The sequence below is a fragment of the Rissa tridactyla genome, chromosome 1 (genome assembly GCF_028500815.1).
Source record: "Rissa tridactyla isolate bRisTri1 chromosome 1, bRisTri1.patW.cur.20221130, whole genome shotgun sequence".
NCBI classification, from domain to species: Eukaryota; Metazoa; Chordata; class Aves; order Charadriiformes; family Laridae; genus Rissa; species Rissa tridactyla.
The window spans coordinates 195,467,751-195,485,875 of NC_071466.1; the positions used below are offsets into that span (position 1 = coordinate 195,467,751).

At 36.3% G+C, this 18,125-nt stretch overlaps 1 protein-coding gene across 8 annotated transcripts in view; it reads right to left on the reverse strand.

Annotated features, from left to right (window-relative positions):
- The window catches only part of POT1 (protection of telomeres 1), a 95,052-nt gene that overhangs the window by 61,533 nt on the left and 15,394 nt on the right, over positions 1-18,125 (reverse strand). For 7 of the 8 annotated variants that reach the window (XR_008466382.1, XM_054201173.1, XM_054201181.1 and 4 more), the window contains 3 exons: positions 12,566-12,676; positions 10,287-10,334; positions 9,316-9,430 (listed from right to left, as the gene is read on the reverse strand). Coding sequence is in view for 6 of the 8 variants with exons in the window: in XM_054201173.1 (XP_054057148.1) it covers positions 9,316-9,430; positions 10,287-10,334; positions 12,566-12,676 (274 nt within the window). In the remaining 2 variants the exon portion in view is untranslated. Of the gene's footprint in view, positions 1-9,315; positions 9,431-10,286; positions 10,335-12,565; positions 12,677-18,125 lie in introns of those variants that run through there. The other variant, XM_054201189.1, reaches the window with a different exon arrangement.

The following is an 18,125-nucleotide window of genomic DNA, read 5'->3' on the forward strand; positions in this document are numbered from 1 at the left end:
AAGTATTTACTACTGTATTTCTGTGGGTATGAATTCTAGAGGTTAACTTAACAGGTCTGCTGCAAAGCGATATGAGCAAAATGAGCAATTAATAAGAAAAAACCATATGGTTCATAGATTTACAATCCTTTGAGAATACAGAATAACACATTACAGTGCATTGATGTAATCCAACATAGGAACTGAGAGTGAACAAAAGCATTCCAGATTAAAACTGTTTGATGCTGTGATGCTATAACCTAGTTAGCTTCATACGTATGCAGCTGCCTATTTAAGGGGGAAAAAGTTAACACACTCCCTCTATTTTCTGTGCAATTAGCATGCTCAAAAGACTAATAATCATCCTGCTTGAAGTGGTATAAAATATTATACTTGCTTTATATTGACAGAAAACACCTTATACATAATATAGGTTGTCTCTATAGTTTTAGAGTTCCATTCTTAAGTATGACCTCAAAACATCACTTCTACAATAAACCTAATTAAAATTAAGCTCTTCAAGAACAAAGCATAAAGACTGATTTTTTATTTTAAAAGAAATTTTCATCCAGCAAGTCCTTTTTGAAGGTTAAAAATAAAGTCACCTGTCTTTCGTTCTCCAGCTGGAATGCGAAAGTTGCTTTCTGCTTTCCATAGCAGGATTATAGTTTAGTGATTGAATTCACTTTTCTGCACAAATAATGAGAGTCAGACTCTAAAGAGAATTGCTGAATTTAAATAACGTCCCAGTGTTACAGGAAACTATATAATAAATGTCATTGCTCAAACGTCTGATTTTTCACAATATACTTTTCAGTGAAGCAAAATCCCTCAGTTACCAAGCTACCAAAAAACCCCAAAAAACCCAAACAAACCCAGAAAACCAAAAAAAGGAAGTTAAGGAAGTTCACATATTGGTGTCAATTTTCCTTTACTAGATAAATTTACTCCACTGATAACTTCTCTTAAGAAGGGAAATTTTACCTCTGGTAATTTTTACTTGTAATAATCTGTCTTAAAAGTGTAACACCATAGATGTCAACAAATTTATACTAGAAAAGAAAGTTTTTACTTTCATACTAGATTGACTCAGTAAAAGCATTGGTTTTAGGCTGATACTACACAGAACTCCAAATTGCACCTATGGGGTTTTTTAATACACTTAATTATTATGAACAAGTACTCCTACTCAAGCTTAACATCATGCGAGGGACCACCAGCAATGGATAGCTATCTGTAAGGATGCTTGTAACACCTCAGAATTGCTAACAAGGAGATAAAAGCAATGTTTGTTTTAAAGAGGAAATACAGTGATGCATCTGTCTTGTATGCTCCTGATACCCTCTCAGACTAGTCCTTAATGTTCTTTAAAAATACTTTAACTTATGATTTGGGTTTTTATTTCGTCCCATAAAAAAACCCACAACTACATGGTGAAGCAGCTTTTTAGAAAAGAAATTTAGGCAAAGGAATTAATGACTATTGCAAGAACTATCTTAAAATCAATAAAATACCAAGTCAAGATCAGTGAAAGGTTACATTAACTACATGGAGAATGTTGATCTCCAAGCTTCTAGGTCCTGATTTTAAAGTTTGAAACATGAATGTTTTGTAGCCCTGTACAATTGTAACAGTCATTAAAAAGTTAAAGTTTCTTCCACTGTAATGATGGTTTAGGTTCATTCTTCAGATTAGAGCTTTCTTTTTATAAATGCTTTAGCATTTTGGACCTTTTATGGACTGTTACATCAGTCATTAACATGGTCAGAAAGTCAGCATCTCTCTACAGTGTAAAGATACATTAAAAAAACCAACAAAACCCCCAAAACACACAGCTTCACTTACAAATTTATTTTTCTGTCATTGTAAGAAAACCAGAACGTCTACAAAAGCCTTGCAGATTCATAGTTACTGAAGTTGTAGGAAGGCATTCAGTACTTACTGATTAAACATGCTTATTTTTGTTTTACCGAGGACTTCAGTAGTTCCTAACAAATATGCTTGTCTATTTTTTTTTAAGGTAGAAATCATTGATCTAATTACTAATCCCTTTTTGGGCAATCGCGTATCTATTCCTGACTAACATTTAAGTGGAAAACCCGCTATCCTGGATCAATAACTTCCCCCTGCAAAGAGATAAAAAGGTCGTTGACAATGTTATTGGCAATGAAGGACTCTGATTAGAGATTGCCTTCTGTTTCTTATATTTCAATAGACACAAAAAAGAGAGTGAGATTATTGGAGCAAATTATTCTCTCCTCAAAACTACATGAACCATTAATGCTGTTTCCAAGAATTACTGAGGCCATTCAATGCACAAGTGTCTTTGGACTAAAACCAAGCAGTTGAACCAGCTAATTTACCAATATATTCAGCAAAACATAAGAAGAAAAATAATACAAATGTACACACACTCCCCATATATCTGTGTGTGTATGTACATACAAACACAGACACTGCAGAACCCCAAAACAAAACCTCTAAAGAATGAAACTGAAGATATTTTACTACACCTTGTTATTTCTAGCATGGCAATGCACTTAAGGGATACAAACATTCAGTAACTACCAGAAGCATCTGGCTAAACAGATGCTTTGATGCCAGCATTTGTAAATTGTAGATCAAAGTAACTGTCTGGAGATTTCTTTCTATTAACTATTTATCCAACTGTTTAATTTTTCATTTACTTTTTAAATTTTTTTAAACTTTTATTTATTTTCAATATTAGATAATAGGAAACAGCAAGTATTTTAAAAAGAAGCACACTCAAACCACTGTGAACAGAAGGTAAAAGAATATTACTCTCATCTTTAGGCTCCAGAAATTAAATCACTATCTTCTCCTCTGCAACAGTTTTTATTCTGTTCTGCAAAATTTAAATACATGCTCAATATTCTGATTTGGAAAAAAACAAACCAAAACACAATATTTTAAAGAACAAAACTACTGCAGATTTAACCCTGAGTCTGCTTCCTCACAAACAGAGCATCAGATACCACAACAGTCTGTGACTAGTTTTCTTTGTACTCTAAAGTTGGTTTGCTACTATTTACTAAAAATTTACTGTTTTCATTCAAGTTGCCCACATGTAATTTATTTTCAGCTACGTAGTTTTAAACAAATTCTGGGTTAAGAATTTTGATGAATTTGGCACCAGATCAAATAAAAAATGAAAATAAAATAAAACTTAGGCCTTCAAAATACCTTTGAGAATCTGATTTATTGTTCTTAAGCTGTATTTTGGGCATGTAGAACTGCTGACCTGGAACTGTGCAAGGTTTTTAGAAGCGTACTTTCTGAAAATGCTACCTTTCATTAATTTTTACAGTTACCATCCACATGCATGTCTAGTTAGGCTAAAATGAGACTTTATTTCAATATGTGACATATGAATATACTAAGAGAACAAGCTAGGTGGGGGTTTCCCCAGGAAAATGGGACATAACTCTTATGACTTATTGTTTACTAGCTGCAAGGATTCTTCTTGCCATAATTCTCTCCTGCATTATAGAAAACACTGATTAATATCTGCAGAAAGAAAGAGAAAGAGCTGGGGAAGCAGTAGTGTCACATTGTAATGTCCCAAAAGTTTTCATGGTCAAGCACACAATCTCTGTAATTGGACACTACAAAGGCAGAGGTTCTTTTTTTTTTTTCTTCTATATTTACTGTTTTTACTGAAGCTGAATACTTGAGATGTCCTTGGGCTTAAGAGAGGAGAGAATCACCTTCGTTAAAAAATTTTAAATATCTAAGACTCTTAAACTATTGGGGAAGGAAAGCTAGAATGTAATTTTAAACACTTCTAACAGACCTTCCAGACAGAAAGCCTGTTGTGCCAAACAGGACCTGAAGTACTTTCTTGGAAGTACTCAGTTTTCAAAACACATAAAATTCCATGTACAGACATTCCTGACTGCACAACCTGAGCTGAAGCATGCTCAGTTAAAACCACATTCTATGGAATAACTAATAATTTATAATCATACTGAAAACTCATTTCATTCATCGGTGTTGTAACATTCATCTAATGCGATAATGGTAATCGATACGATGAACATTTAATTATAGATTATATAAACTGACAAGGCTAAATTAGATACCACTTGCTTTCAGTGGGAACAGAGTGCAAAGCTTCAGCCTTAAACTTTAACACATGGAAGAAGGAGCAATATCTCATACCTAGGGGCACATCTATATAGTGAATAAAGACCCATATGGAGTAAGCACTGTGGCTCCACTGCCCATGCTTCCAGCCTAAAGCTATGATTCTATTAACACAGTGTCAGAAAGATAATGCATTAGTGCAGAATTGTGTGAGATCTAATGCAACTACAGAATTTTCTGACAAGAGCCATTTCATGCCTTGGCAATTCAGAGCAATAATTGAGCATTTTGCACCCTCTCAAGCAGACATAACCCTGGGTTACGTAAAAAAGCCAAAAACCAACACTGACATCCTTAACTGAGTAGTGAATATTTTTACAGTAAAGCCCAAATGAATTAAAACTTCTTTAGAGATTTTAATGATAAAACAGCAAGTGAATCACAACTCTCTTCATAAATCAGAAGCTTTCCAAATCGTGACACTGATCTCCACTGACATTGCTGAGTTTGGGCTGGTTTTTTTTTATATTACCAACTGAAAATACACAGGGAAGATACATTAGGAAGTTATTAATGACATCTAGGCAAGGACTAGTTGTTAAGTAAACCATCATTTTCCCTATTAAATTCTACTACTTATGAAACTGAAGTGATTATCTTGTCAAAGAAATCAGTTGCAAAAATCTGTACTAGTTGTTTCAGAGACATACTACTTTGATAATCAGTGCACCTAGCTTTATTGTTACATATCTGGAAAGAATGGCTGTCAATAATTTCCAGCTATCAATGCTTGTCTAATTAAGATATTCAAAGTCCCCAGGTCTCCAAAGTCTTGTTAAAGCAGCTGGACAAATGACAAATCTAGACAACATGTGATCTTTCAAGAACTGCCCTTCTGTAATTTACTCAAAGAATAAAAGTAGTCCTCTCTACATTTGATTCATTTCCTTCTTATCCTTTTTGTTGCCAGCAATGTGAAGAAAGGAAACAAAACCTTTAAAAGATTTGTGGGGTTTGTTTTATTTCTTTGCTTTTAAGACTGAGTTTTAAACCTACAATATTTTTCAAGAGGAAAGTACCTTTCACCACTGGCAATATCCTGAATTATTATAGATAAAGCTAATCTTTTCAGTTCCTTATAAACATATAGCTAAGAAATCTATTACAATTTCAGGCTGAGAATATCAGTGACCACCCAATTTCTGAAATATATATATATATATGTATTCCATATATCTATATACTACATAGCTATTGTAAGACTGATAGCATTTGAACAGGACTAGCATAAGCAAGCAATCACCAGACAGCATGACAAAGATTTTGAGACACTCACTACAGTGAAAAAGATGTTTGTCAGCCTGCGCAGAGAAGACCAAATAGAGTAAATCAATATTGAAATAAATTATCAATCTTTTTCATTAAAACCAAAATACTGTTCTCTGCTCTGTATAGTTCTAGATTATACTTGTATCTTTACAATGAAGCCTTTTACAGATTTTAGTGGCACGTCAAGCAGGAAGGAGTATTGGTGATGAGATCTCCCACCCAAAAGAAGTTTTGTGAATCTATTTGGTCCTTCCATTTGAGAAAGCATAAATACTATGTGTTATTATTGTTCTTCTTTTTAAGCTAGAGATTTTTCATTCCCTGAGATTATCTTCAAAGGAAACTTGTTTTCCAAGACCACTTCTCCACATTTATCCTCATTTTATTATGACCCAAAGAAGAGGAAAGTCTGAAAAACTTGGACAGTGCCAGGTGCTCACCTAGTCGCTCTCTGACTCCCGTTTCTCAACAGGAGGAGGGAGACAATGAGGTGGAAAAGCTCATGGGTTGAGATAGAAACAGGGAGATGACCTACCAGTTACCATCATGGGCAAACCAGACTCGACTTGGGGAAGATTAATTTAATGTATCGACAATAAAAATAGAGTAGGATAGTGAGAAACAAAGACTAAAACACCTTTCCCCCCACCCCTTTTTCTCAGGCTCAACTTCACTTCTTCATTCCCAACATCTCTACCTCACCCTGCTTCCCTGGAGCAGTGGAGGGGGACGGGCAATGGGGCCTATGGTCAGTCTGTAACAGTTCCTCTTCTCTCCTGCTCCTTCCTTCTCACACTTTTTCCCTGCTCCAGCGTGGATCATTGCATGGGCTGCAGTCCTCTGGGATAACCCTGCTCAAGTGTGAGTCCTGCATGGGTTGCAGCGTGGATCGGTCTGCTCCACCGTGGCCTCTCCGTGGGCTGCGGGGGAATCTCCGCTTCGGCGCCTGGAGCGCCTCCTCCTCCTCCTCCTCCTTCCCTCACCTCGGTGTCACAGGCCTGTTTCTCACACTTTTTTACTCACTCCTCATGGCTGTGCAGCCTTTCTCAAGGCTGTTTTGCCCTTTCTCAAATACATTTTCCCTGAGGCTCCACCATCTTGTCTGCGGGGCTCAGCCGTGCCCTGGGGTGGGTGGGTCGGAACCGGCTGGAACCGGCTGTGTCCGGCTCGGGGCAGCCCCGGCCGCTCCTCACAGAGGCCCCCGCAGCCCCCGCTGCCGGCGCCTCGCCAGAGACACCCAGGAGACTCCGCTTTCCCCTTTTCCAACCCTTTTTCAAATCTGGCAGCCCCGAGCCCTTCTCCTTAAGCCCCCAGGCAACCTACCACCACCCATGCACTAATGTCTGGGAACCCATCTCCGACCTTTGAAGTCTTTCTTTGAATTAATACTTTTAAAGTATTAAGTATTATTTAAGTATTAACTGTAGGTAAATCACACCACAGTTCCATAAGTATTCTGCTTTAGGGTCAGAATAATTTTTATTACAATTACTTCTAAGCTAGCAGTATAACTTGATTTGCTATACCCACAGCAAACATGCATACACTTAATTTAGTATTTTATGGAAGTTTGCATTTCTTATTAGATGCCAGAACACTTTTCCGTTTCCAGTCTAAACGCACTGAGTTCCTGCGGATATTTGCACTTACTATTATTTCTTATTTACAACTAGGAATATCGGTTGTGTTGTAACTTTCATAATGTAAAGCAATTGGAATTTGTACTTTTCCACGTTTACTGGACTACAATATTATCAGAATACATTTTTTTTCTGAAAAAACAGTGACATCCAACTTTTCCACAGCCTTCTCTAACAACATTTGCTTTTTCCTATACAAAACAATGTTTTGTCTTAAAGATTTGCAATTTCTTGTTTAGCAAAGTAACTTTACTGTATCAATGACTACGTAGAATATGATAATACTCATTTTAATTTACTCTCACGAGGAAAAAAACCCAGCATGCACTATATTTACTAAAAAAACAGATGGACTGTTACTGGCTCAGTTCCCAACTTAATGACTACATCTGCTTTTAAATGTAAATGCTTAAATTAGATTATCCTGTATTCTTCAGACTTGATTTTTGTTTATGTTTCAGAGTTATTTTGGGAAACACTGAGTTCTCAACATTGACTAAAAATGTAGAAAGGTTTTCTAGGAGCAAGCCTTGTCACCACCTATAATAAACACCAATGGGAATACATTTTGACAACTAAGTGCCTGGGAAGCACCGAACCGCATTCCTGTGGACACCAGGGCACTGAGCCCTGCTGCTGCGGATACGTGGCTGCTTCTGTTGACACGGTCAACAGTATGTAAAAATGCTGCTAAATTCCCAAAAGCCATTCATTAGCTTGTGGACCTAATATAATCTTGAATATACAATATATATATTCAGTCTGATATATTCTTGAAAAATCATATGTTGCTCTGCATAACGTAACTATCTATGACTGCTGACTGGGCTGGTGGCTGCCTTGACGCTCGATAGCCCAGAGAGGAGCCCACATGTGTCTTGTTTTTCCTATGGGCAAGTGTTAGACCACACTTTAACTACAAGTACAGTGAAGCCACACTTTAGCTACAAGTCAGAGCAAAAAAAATTTCCTTTCCATAGGGTCTTTCATACCAGTGTGTCTATTTATCTAGAGGAATACTAGATGCACCAAATGGAAGTAATTAAGCATGCGCACAATACATATTATATCAATATAGTTCAGATGAACATACTGAAACTAGCATGCACACGTTTGCACAGACCTCAAGGACGTTTCTCCCTCTCATACACTCTAAACTGATTCAAAGGCTGAAGACTGCTTGGTCTTCAAAAAGTGGAGCCATTAGTTGAACCTTAGTTGGACTTGGAACTTTCTTTGGGTATGTCACCGTGTCTGCACAGCTTTCAACTATTTCACTTATGTTTTAAGCTATCTAACTGTAAGGAAACCTCACTCTGGAAGCCAAGGTACTGCAGGTGTAGGACTGTCTTCTCACAAAGGCATTTAATGCCTTATCTTGAGGGCATCACCTTCAGACTGCTGCTAGCCGCTTTTGAGCAAGTAAGATCAAACAGATCAGTTCGCAAAAGGTTGCAAAATCTGTTGCAGACAAGCCACTAACTCTTTGTTCTGATTTAATGCTCTCTTCTTAAATTTCTGTATTTAGAAGCCAAATTCATGGCTATTGACATTATTCAAGAAACTTGCATGCATAATTAAGACCATAAAAATCAACAGTCACCGTCATAATCTATTCTTTTTTGTTCAATTTAGAAGGGGAAAAACCCTGCAGCCTTAAAATGCACAGTAAATTTATAAGAAGCAGAAAATACTTTGATTAATTCTGAATCAAATAAGAAATTCTACTGCTTAATTGAATTCAGCAGGGATATCACCTAGCTGTGTACTTACTGAGCACCTAGCAAAATGGTACAATCTTCTAGCAAAACTTGCACAGTCGGTAAGTGTTCACCTCACAGAGAGAAAAAATGATTCAGTACTTGCACAGCTTCTACAAGTAAGAAATATGCTAGCACCGCATTTATAGCGTATCGTAACACTTATTGTCAAAATCTCAAGGAAGAATTGCACATAATTACACAACAATCCTTTCCCACAAGGACAGGTGCCGGGCTTTTGTAATTTATTTTTTTTTCTACGGGTCCTTTTCCCTGTTTTATACTGATAGGATTAGCTTGATAAATATTTTCTTTATTTGCTATTCCCACCAGTCTGCCTAAACCAACTCAGATATCCCTTACCTACTTGTTTGATGTTAGCTGAGAACCATGGTCAAGGAATCACTTGAATTTGTTGTTCTGGTTGATTTTTAACAAACATAGTAAGAACACTTCTGTTTAGAGTAGGAAGTTTTAAATCTCTTGAATATATTACATACCAGTTCCTTTGCTTACATACGGAGTCTTGAAGAATTTCACAATGCCATACAAATTCACTATAGTTCCATCTTTGAGATGATTCAGAGGAGTATACACATATTTCGGTGCAACGGACTGGAAAGGCATGATAAAATTAGGGAATAAGAAAAAATTATTCAAACATTCACCCAGAATTTTGTCTTTTAACACCATCCACCCTCAAGTATGATTTATTTAATCTTAAAAAAAAATGTGTAAGTCTTCCCATTAAAATAGCACACTTGTTGGAAGATTAAAGAAATTACGGACTAGCTTCTACTTTTTAAGGACTACTCTCATCTTAAGGTTACGTTATATGCTGATTAGTCTCTTTTAAAGAATACAAGTTCTGCCAAACTGACTGAAAACTGTGGGTTTCAATTACTGTATCAGGGGAAACAGTTGAAACTCTTCATAAAATTAACATGAAGTCAAGCTGTATCATCTTTGGTACTAAATCTTTAACCTTATGATAAAGAACAATAAAATTTCACACACCAATTTCTATGCCTTTAATATACTATTTCCTATACAACTTTAATTTAGACACATAAAGGCTTGTTCCAAACAGTAATCAAAATAAATATTAAGACCACTACATGAAGTCTGATTTTAAATCAAAGGAAGGTTCATATTTCCATTTTTTTAAAGCAGAAGCATTAGATCTTCTTTGGAATGGAAGTTACCTTTCTAGTTCATATTTCCTAAACCAACATGCAGCCTATTTTGAGATCAAGATGGGAACTATGCTGCAACTATAGAAAAAGTACTACTTTTTCAAATTTTATTCTGTTTTCCAGGCATACTATTTGCAAAATGAAAAGCTAAACAAATGACTGCTGGGATGAGAGTATGGAATAAAAATAAACAGGAAAGAAAAAGAATCCCACACATTCTTATTTACATGCAGTTAGTTTCAAGCATTTTAAAAACATCCCAAATATAAACTCACCACAGATGCAGTTTCTGAAGCAGCAGTTGTTCTTGGTGCAGTATAAATCTGAGGAGAGAAAAAATAGCAAACTCTCTAATTACAAAATTGAAGGCATTGCAAATATAGCAAGATTTGACAACGCTAAAGCAAATATAACGCTATAAGCAAATGCAGAGCAGCACTATAGGCACTTTTGCTATGTGAATCACCTCTGAAACTCGTAAAATTTTATCCTACAGGAAAAAATAAAATAATATTTACTCTAATTTCATTCAGACAAAGCTATTTAAAATAATACATAAATTTTCTAAAATAGAAACGCACTTGGTTGAATATAAGTCAGGTCACATTGTAGCAGAGTCAGCATTTGAAAGTCAGAGGCCACAACTTTAAAACTGTACTTTGTAATAGTGACTTGCTTCACAGAGAACCTAAATAGGTTTAGGTTGCATACATGTCAATGCTTAGAGCAGGTCTACTCTCAGCGACTCTCCTTTGGGGAAAAATCAAAAATTAAAAAAAAAAAAAATGGTCAAGGAAAATTCACCAGGATGGGATAAATTCTATTTAAAGGTCGTTCCTAAGCTTTTAGAGCCATGCTTATAGGCCAGATTTAACTTCAGTTTAAGGTCTTGTAAAGAACTAATCGTGGTGATCTGATGTAAGGCCAAGACATCCCCACCCTATAATGAGAAACGCAGGGCTCAGTTGCCATCCAGATGCAACACCAGAGCCTGTCTGCCGGACACAGGGTCCCATGTCACAGCTGCACACGGCCTCAGCAGCGCAGACCCCTGCCAGTGATCTGGTTTGGCTCTCCACCCTCAACTGCATTCCTGAAGCTAGTTTTACTGCCATTTATTTATTTTAAATAGTCAAGTGAACAATTAAAATTGAGAAAGCGAGGCACGCAAAAAAATTGGATCACTTGTACAATTTTAAGCATTCGATGAGTGTGTCGGTAAATTAAGTGCCTCAAGCTCCATTCTGTGGTCAATGATGAGACAGATGCCTCCTCAGCACAACCTACATGTTCAGTGAGCTGCACATCTTTCTTGGGATTTGACTGCATGTCATGAGGTTCTGCCAATACTCAACTGTGTGCCTCAGGTAGTGCCTAAAATTTAGGTACATTTGGTTTAGATACATTTGCCCAGACTCAGGGCACAGTTTTTCTATTATTTTCAATGAAAACATACTTTTTCTACCCATATATCATCATTACACTATATCACCATATAATGTAATGCTATATTGCTCTCCAGTGATCGTGCCTTTTCCTTTTCATTGACTACAGCACGGAGTTTGCAGCACTGTCACTGAGAGCTTAGTACAATGCTATCCTTGTTCTTTTCAACAGTAGTAGACAATTAAAGTCATCAACAACGTGCCACACTTTCTCACCAGAAGCCCTGTTGGGATAACTTTCATAAGAAATATTAGAAATATCTCACTGAAGTGTCTCCAGCAAGTTTTTTGAAACCTTAGTTTCATTCTACACCCAGTCCCTCTCCCCCTCAACTGCAGCTTTCCAAATGTAGAATAATATCCAAATTTTCTGTAATTTTTATAAGTCCTATAACTTTAAAAATACTAATGCTTAGGCTTAAAAAGGGTAGCAAACATTTATTGAAGCAAAGACACAGTGGTCACAACAAAGGTGCACTGCTGATATATTACCACAGACAAACAGAAGCAGGAGCAGAACACACCCGTATCTCTGCTCCCATATCTCAACAGATGGAAGCATTTAAGATGAACAGTATCGATGTGAGAATAGTACAAAAGAACAAGTATTCCCCTCAGAAAAAAGGGGTGTAATTCTCTTTCAAAAATCTAGAATCTAGGAATCCATGTATTTCAAAGGCAAAGTGTAATGATGTGAGTTAAAGCAGTGCAAACTCGTAGCCCAGAGAAAACTAAAAATGATAGACCTAAGACCACTCTTGCACCTTCTACCTTGTCTGCATTAGTGCATTGGGTTATGCACAAGAACACCTTGAACAGCTCTAGGGATCTATCTAAAGCCAACTAAGGTCAAATTTCTGCACTCAACAAGCAGAAGTTTATCTGGGAGGCCTGAGATAATTTGGGTCTTGCATGGATAGGGGTATTATAAAGTTGTATGCACACATACACACGCACACAAATATGTTCTGATTGTTTCCCAATGGACATGCTAAAATAACCTGTAGTACTTCAGATTCTAATAGATTTTGTTTTTCCTACTGTAAAGCAAAATGTTAATGTTGGTATTTGGAGAAAAGAAGATGAAAAAAAGTTGGGTACCCACGTACATAAATGGTTGATCCAGCTTCTTCAGACACCTCCAAGTGGCAACCATGTCTACCATCCTCTCTCGCTGTAGGCGATTTTGCCAACTTAAATCCTGCAACTACGAAGGTGTCCTATGGGGACAGAATGATAAACAGGTGATTACGCAGGCTGTACCACGTACTCTATTTTAAGAGTATGTGATGTGAAATTTCACCCTAAAGTCTCAAGACATTCAAGAAACAAAAATCCTGAACAAATTCTAAACACTGCCTTTAAGTTTCTCTGTTTAGTTCTTCTACCCACAGAATTCATATTTCCAACCAATGCCAGCAAGGATTTTTTTTCAAATTCTGCTAAAATTTTCACGCTCTTGATGCTACTGTGACTGAGTGCTAATTTTGACAAGGGCTAGAGGGGAAGCGTCACACTGAATAAAGCAAAAGAATCATTCCCCTTCAAATATACTGAAGAGTGGCTCCTTTCTGGGTAAGATCAATAAGCTAGAAAAGGAATCACACATCAGCTCAGAAGTGACAAAACACACTTTTCTCAGAGCTTATTTCTTATTGGGTTACAGCTGCACTTTGAAGAGACCTTCCTTGTAGATATTTTCTGTTTTGGTTGGATTGACATCTTCCAATTTCTTCCTTAAGGGTCACACAGGTAGGGGAATCAATAGGTAGGTTTTTGGTAGCAAAAGAGACATTACAAACTTTTGTGGCATCACTCCTGAGATTCTGGAATGGGAAAAATTACATTTGCAACTGCATTTTCACTTTGGTATAAAGTTCCTCAGACACCCCAAAGCGAACAAGAAAAGGATGATTTAAAGTCCCTGCAGCAACTTGCCTTTTTAGTAGCAACCTTACCAAAAAAAAAATATAAAAAAGGGAGAAGATCGAAAATACATTTAGGAGAAAGAGATGATAAGAAAAGTATCTGACAAAACAAAGATAATGCTGGGAACTCTGAAACAATGTAAAGCTCCTTTATAGTCAGCTCCGTCGGCAGCAGAACTGTAGAGCAAGGCTGTACCAGTGTGACCCATTCCAATAAACAGACTTGGAACCCTATTTCTATTTGACCTTCTACCAAAAGCACTTCCATAAGCTTTTACTGAAAGACTTTTGTTCATGTGTTTATTTGATTACAACAAATAAAAGAGTTTTCTGATTAAAGTTGACAGTTTTAGCCAAATATTGCACTATGATGGCTCTTTTTTGCTATTTCAGCAATCTGACAATGCTACTCTAAATGATTTAAGATCCAAAACCTTAATGTTTTGAGCAAGAAAAAAAAAGGCTGCTAGCTTAAGTGACAGTGATACATTTAGTTATTAAAGGACTTGCAAAAAAAAAATTACTGCAGAAAACAAGTTTAATCGGACAGTTTAATACACAACGAAACTATTTAGGGCATGGTGATTTTCATGTAGTGTCATAAATGGGAATACAATGTATATTTTGACTAAAAGAAAATATGTAAGTCACCTAAGTGTAAGCCATACTCAAGGCTAAATAAGTTAAAATGGGTCAAAACAATTAGACAACTCAATATTCCTTGCATCCTGCTAACATAGATTAAAGCTGTTCCACTCTTTCCAGATACACGCACAGTCAAACACAAGCTTCAGGAAGCTCAGCTGTTTAGCAGAAACCATGTGTTAGCATCTGTCTTTCCTTTCACTGTTGCTGACGCTATTCGTGGTGTTCGTTCAACAGCGGAATCAACCTTCAGCTAAAAAGCTATGCCTTGCTATACATTATTCCCATTTCAGCATTTTATTAGATTGCAGGCTGCACAAGATCCTGTGACTTGGTTGCTGAGTCAGGCTTGGAGCTCTGTACAGCTGACTTGGCTTGTCTTGTTCTCCTGTATCAGAAGGAACTTTAGAATTACACAGACTCAAGCCTTTACACAGGCTGATAATAAATGGAAACTTTTTTTGTGAATAATATTAGATCACTCTCATGTAAGATACAATGAGTACCATGACATTCAAAAAACACCTGTGAAAGGACTACGCAATTTCAATGAGGAAAAAAGGCAGCACTAATGTCAGAATCTACTTTTACAGGTAGAAAGAACAGGTATATTCAAATTCATGGCCCACCGTGACAGGTTGTGACTAGAAGTTTCTAAACATGCAAAAAAATTTACATAAGGTTTGCACAGTGCTTTGAAATTTATTGCTATATTAGTTTTCAAAATAGATTAGTTTCCATTTCACCTTTAGCTAAGAGTAATTACTAGAAGTTCCCTTATAATTGACTTGGGAATCAAAGCCATTTACATAAATTGGTGGATTTTCATGTCAACAGAAGAGTATTATATTGCACATACACATATATATATTTATATATACACACACACAAACTATCAAATTCAACCAACATTTTTAAACAGCAAAAAGCAATTCTACTACTCTCATTCAAAGGAAGTGAGAAATAAAAGAAATACAAAAGTTTTGCTAATGGTTATTCTGTTACAGAAGCAGAAGACTCTCAGGAGACAAGAACAACATGGTTATTCACATTTTTGGGAGGAGCCTGCTCCTCCCCCCAGACTAATTAGCTAAAGCTGTTATAGTATGGGAAGTACGATACGGAGATTTAAAAAACTGTGAAGTGTGAAACTGTAAGCAGCAAACAAAAAGTACTGGACCTTACTGAAGTAATTCTTTAAAGGCTAAAACTTTGGTTTTAAAAAAATTAAATCTACTTCATAGCTGCCCAATTGCAACTAGTTTCAGAAATCATTCTGTTCCTTCAGATTCTTCCAAAATTAAAATCTCATTTGGTACATGTGGAAAGTACCATGAAAGTTCAGTTCACTGGGGAAGACCGAACACTGGCTTTAGTGCACTCTGGCTGTCTAAGAGTTGTTGCCTGTGGTTTGTGGTTTCCTGCTCAGCTCTTTAGTACTGATCTTTCCAACTTCTAATTGCCACTCAGGGCCTTGTTCAAGATTTGTATTTTTATCAGGACAATAAAACTGACTTGTTCTTTAAATTTAAAAAGATTTCGCAGCTTTTATATTTAGCAAATTAGTTCAGGAACATCCTATCCTGGACTCTCTGTCAAAATTCTGTGGAATTGAGAAATCTGTATAAATACTATCACTTCTTATTTTATACATATCTGATGGTTGTGAAAGATTTTTCTGCCCTAAACAGACTGCACTGATTTTCCTGATCGTAGCATATGACAAACATTATAACAAGGCTTTGATTCACAGCAGAATCCAATGTAAAATTGAATACTCTGAGCTGCACACTGTACCACCCGGCCCAAAGCCCCTCCCTGGTGTTCTCTCAAGCTCACACGTATCAAAGGGCTGAAAAGGGCCATTCACCAATTTTCAGGTCAAATTAACGGCACAATCTCTAAACATGTTCTACTAAAGGATCTAGGTAATTTTTATTCCTCATGGCTAAATTCATTTGAAATAATTCTGTCTGTGAAATCCTTCATTCACAATCACAAGGTGTTACTGACTCTTCCTTCACATAACCTACAGTGCTGGTTGGAGGATACAGTAGATGTAAACAGAGGAAGATGTCCTATCAAATTATTTTTTTTGCCCTCTCACCCAGACATTTATTTAATAGACTGCACACTACAGATAATGTATACTTCCCAAGACCTACCACCATATCATCTGTCAGAGCAAGCACCTTTTGCTGGAAAATGTTTCTTAAGACTCATTGGTTTCTTCAAAAACAAAGTTTTAACACGTTCAGTTCATGACACAAGCTTGACTGTCTGCTGATGGAAGCCATATGGTAACTGATGCCAGAAAAAAATCCTCAAATTACAAGGAATCACATTGCTAAGCAGGACTTCTGAAGTATTTTACAGATTCATTAAAAATACAGCAAGTATTCTTCCTATTTATTTAATATTATTTATCATTATTAATATTGGTTTAATATTTAATAAAACAAATTATGTGACTGGAAATAAGGCAAGGTAAGAGTGACAAAGAGAGAGAAGGGTCTACAAAGATATATGCTAGCATCTTTCATTTCTATGGCACGTGATCCTGCAATTTATTTTTTTTCACATGCTGCAGTAGCTCGTAAATAACTTCAAATAAATTTCTTCAACTATTCCCTAAACATTTATAAAGCAGTTATTATATTTAGCCTTGCTTTTTACAGAGATAAATTTCACTTTCACGTCAGTCTGTCCTACATGTTCTGTAACTTCGAAACCTCTTTACTGACTTCAACTAAAATTTGAAAAGTGATAAAAATCTCAGAGCAGTTACATCTCTGTTGAAAAAAGAGAAACACTAAACTTTTTCTTGGACGAGATACTTTTTTTTACCCATCTGAAGAGGCAGACGGCGTATGTCACCTGCCGTTTGAGGATTGTCTACATGATAAAAGCAATAATGAAACATTCAGTTTTTTCTCTCTAATCTATACATATTCATCAAATTACTATTAATTTAGTCAGATTAACAATGTTGAAAACTTAGGGATTCAAAGGTTTTCAGTGGCTGAATATTTATAAGCACATAATTATATAAAAACTATAATATAGGTCACTATATGTTATATAAATGCCTCAGCTCTAATTATAGGTGTAATTCCTTAAATTAGCAGCTTTGGTCCCATACATCTCATGAACTGATGCATGCATCTTTGAAGCTGATAAAATTCAGGGTGTAAGCCACTATCCAGAAACAGCAAGATCACTCTCAAGCAATACAAATAGATCTTTCCCACTCAAAAAAAAGAAAAAAAAAAAAAAGAGTTGGTAACCAAGCAAAGTCATTATTTAACCTTAGACAGAATTACATAAAAAGAATACGCGTGTCTCTGAACTGAAATTAAAATTAAATGTTCCATAAATTCAGAGCAACTTGGTCTTTAAGTGATATTTTGATGTCGTACCCTAAGGTCTGCTATAATTTTTACCTTTTTTCAACATACAGATCAACAGAGTTCAGGCGTACTAGTCCACTTGAGCTGAAAAAACCCTGAGAAAGTTCTAATTAAGCCATTGCTATTTCCACATTGAGAAAGCCCTTAACTTTTGTGCGTAACAAATATTTCTAACAACGTGAAAACAAAGACCTACTTTCTTCACTAAATAACTTTCGATCATTTTGATGGAGAGATTTTTTACCAGGGCCTGTAGTGACAGGACAAGGGACAACGATCTTAAACTGAAAGAGGGTTGATAAGGGTACATAAGCAAGAAATTCTTTACTGTGAGGGTGGTGAGACACTGGAACAGGTTGCCCAGAAGTTGTGGATGCCTCATCACTGAAGTGTTCAAAGTCAGGTTGGATGGGGCTTTGGAGCAACCTGATGTAGTGAAAGGTGTCCCTGCCCATGGCAGGGGGGCTGGAACTGGATGATCTTTAAAGGTCCCTTCCAGACCCAACCATTCTGTGATTTAGTGTGAATTTATATCACAAATGAAAAAGCACTAACATGAGGTCATAATGTATTGCATACTTAATTTTAATATGATATCTGTCTAATATTGAAATGTCGGCAAACTGATAGGCAATCTAATTAAAAAAATTATTAAGTTGAGGTAATTACTTTATGGGTTTTTTTTC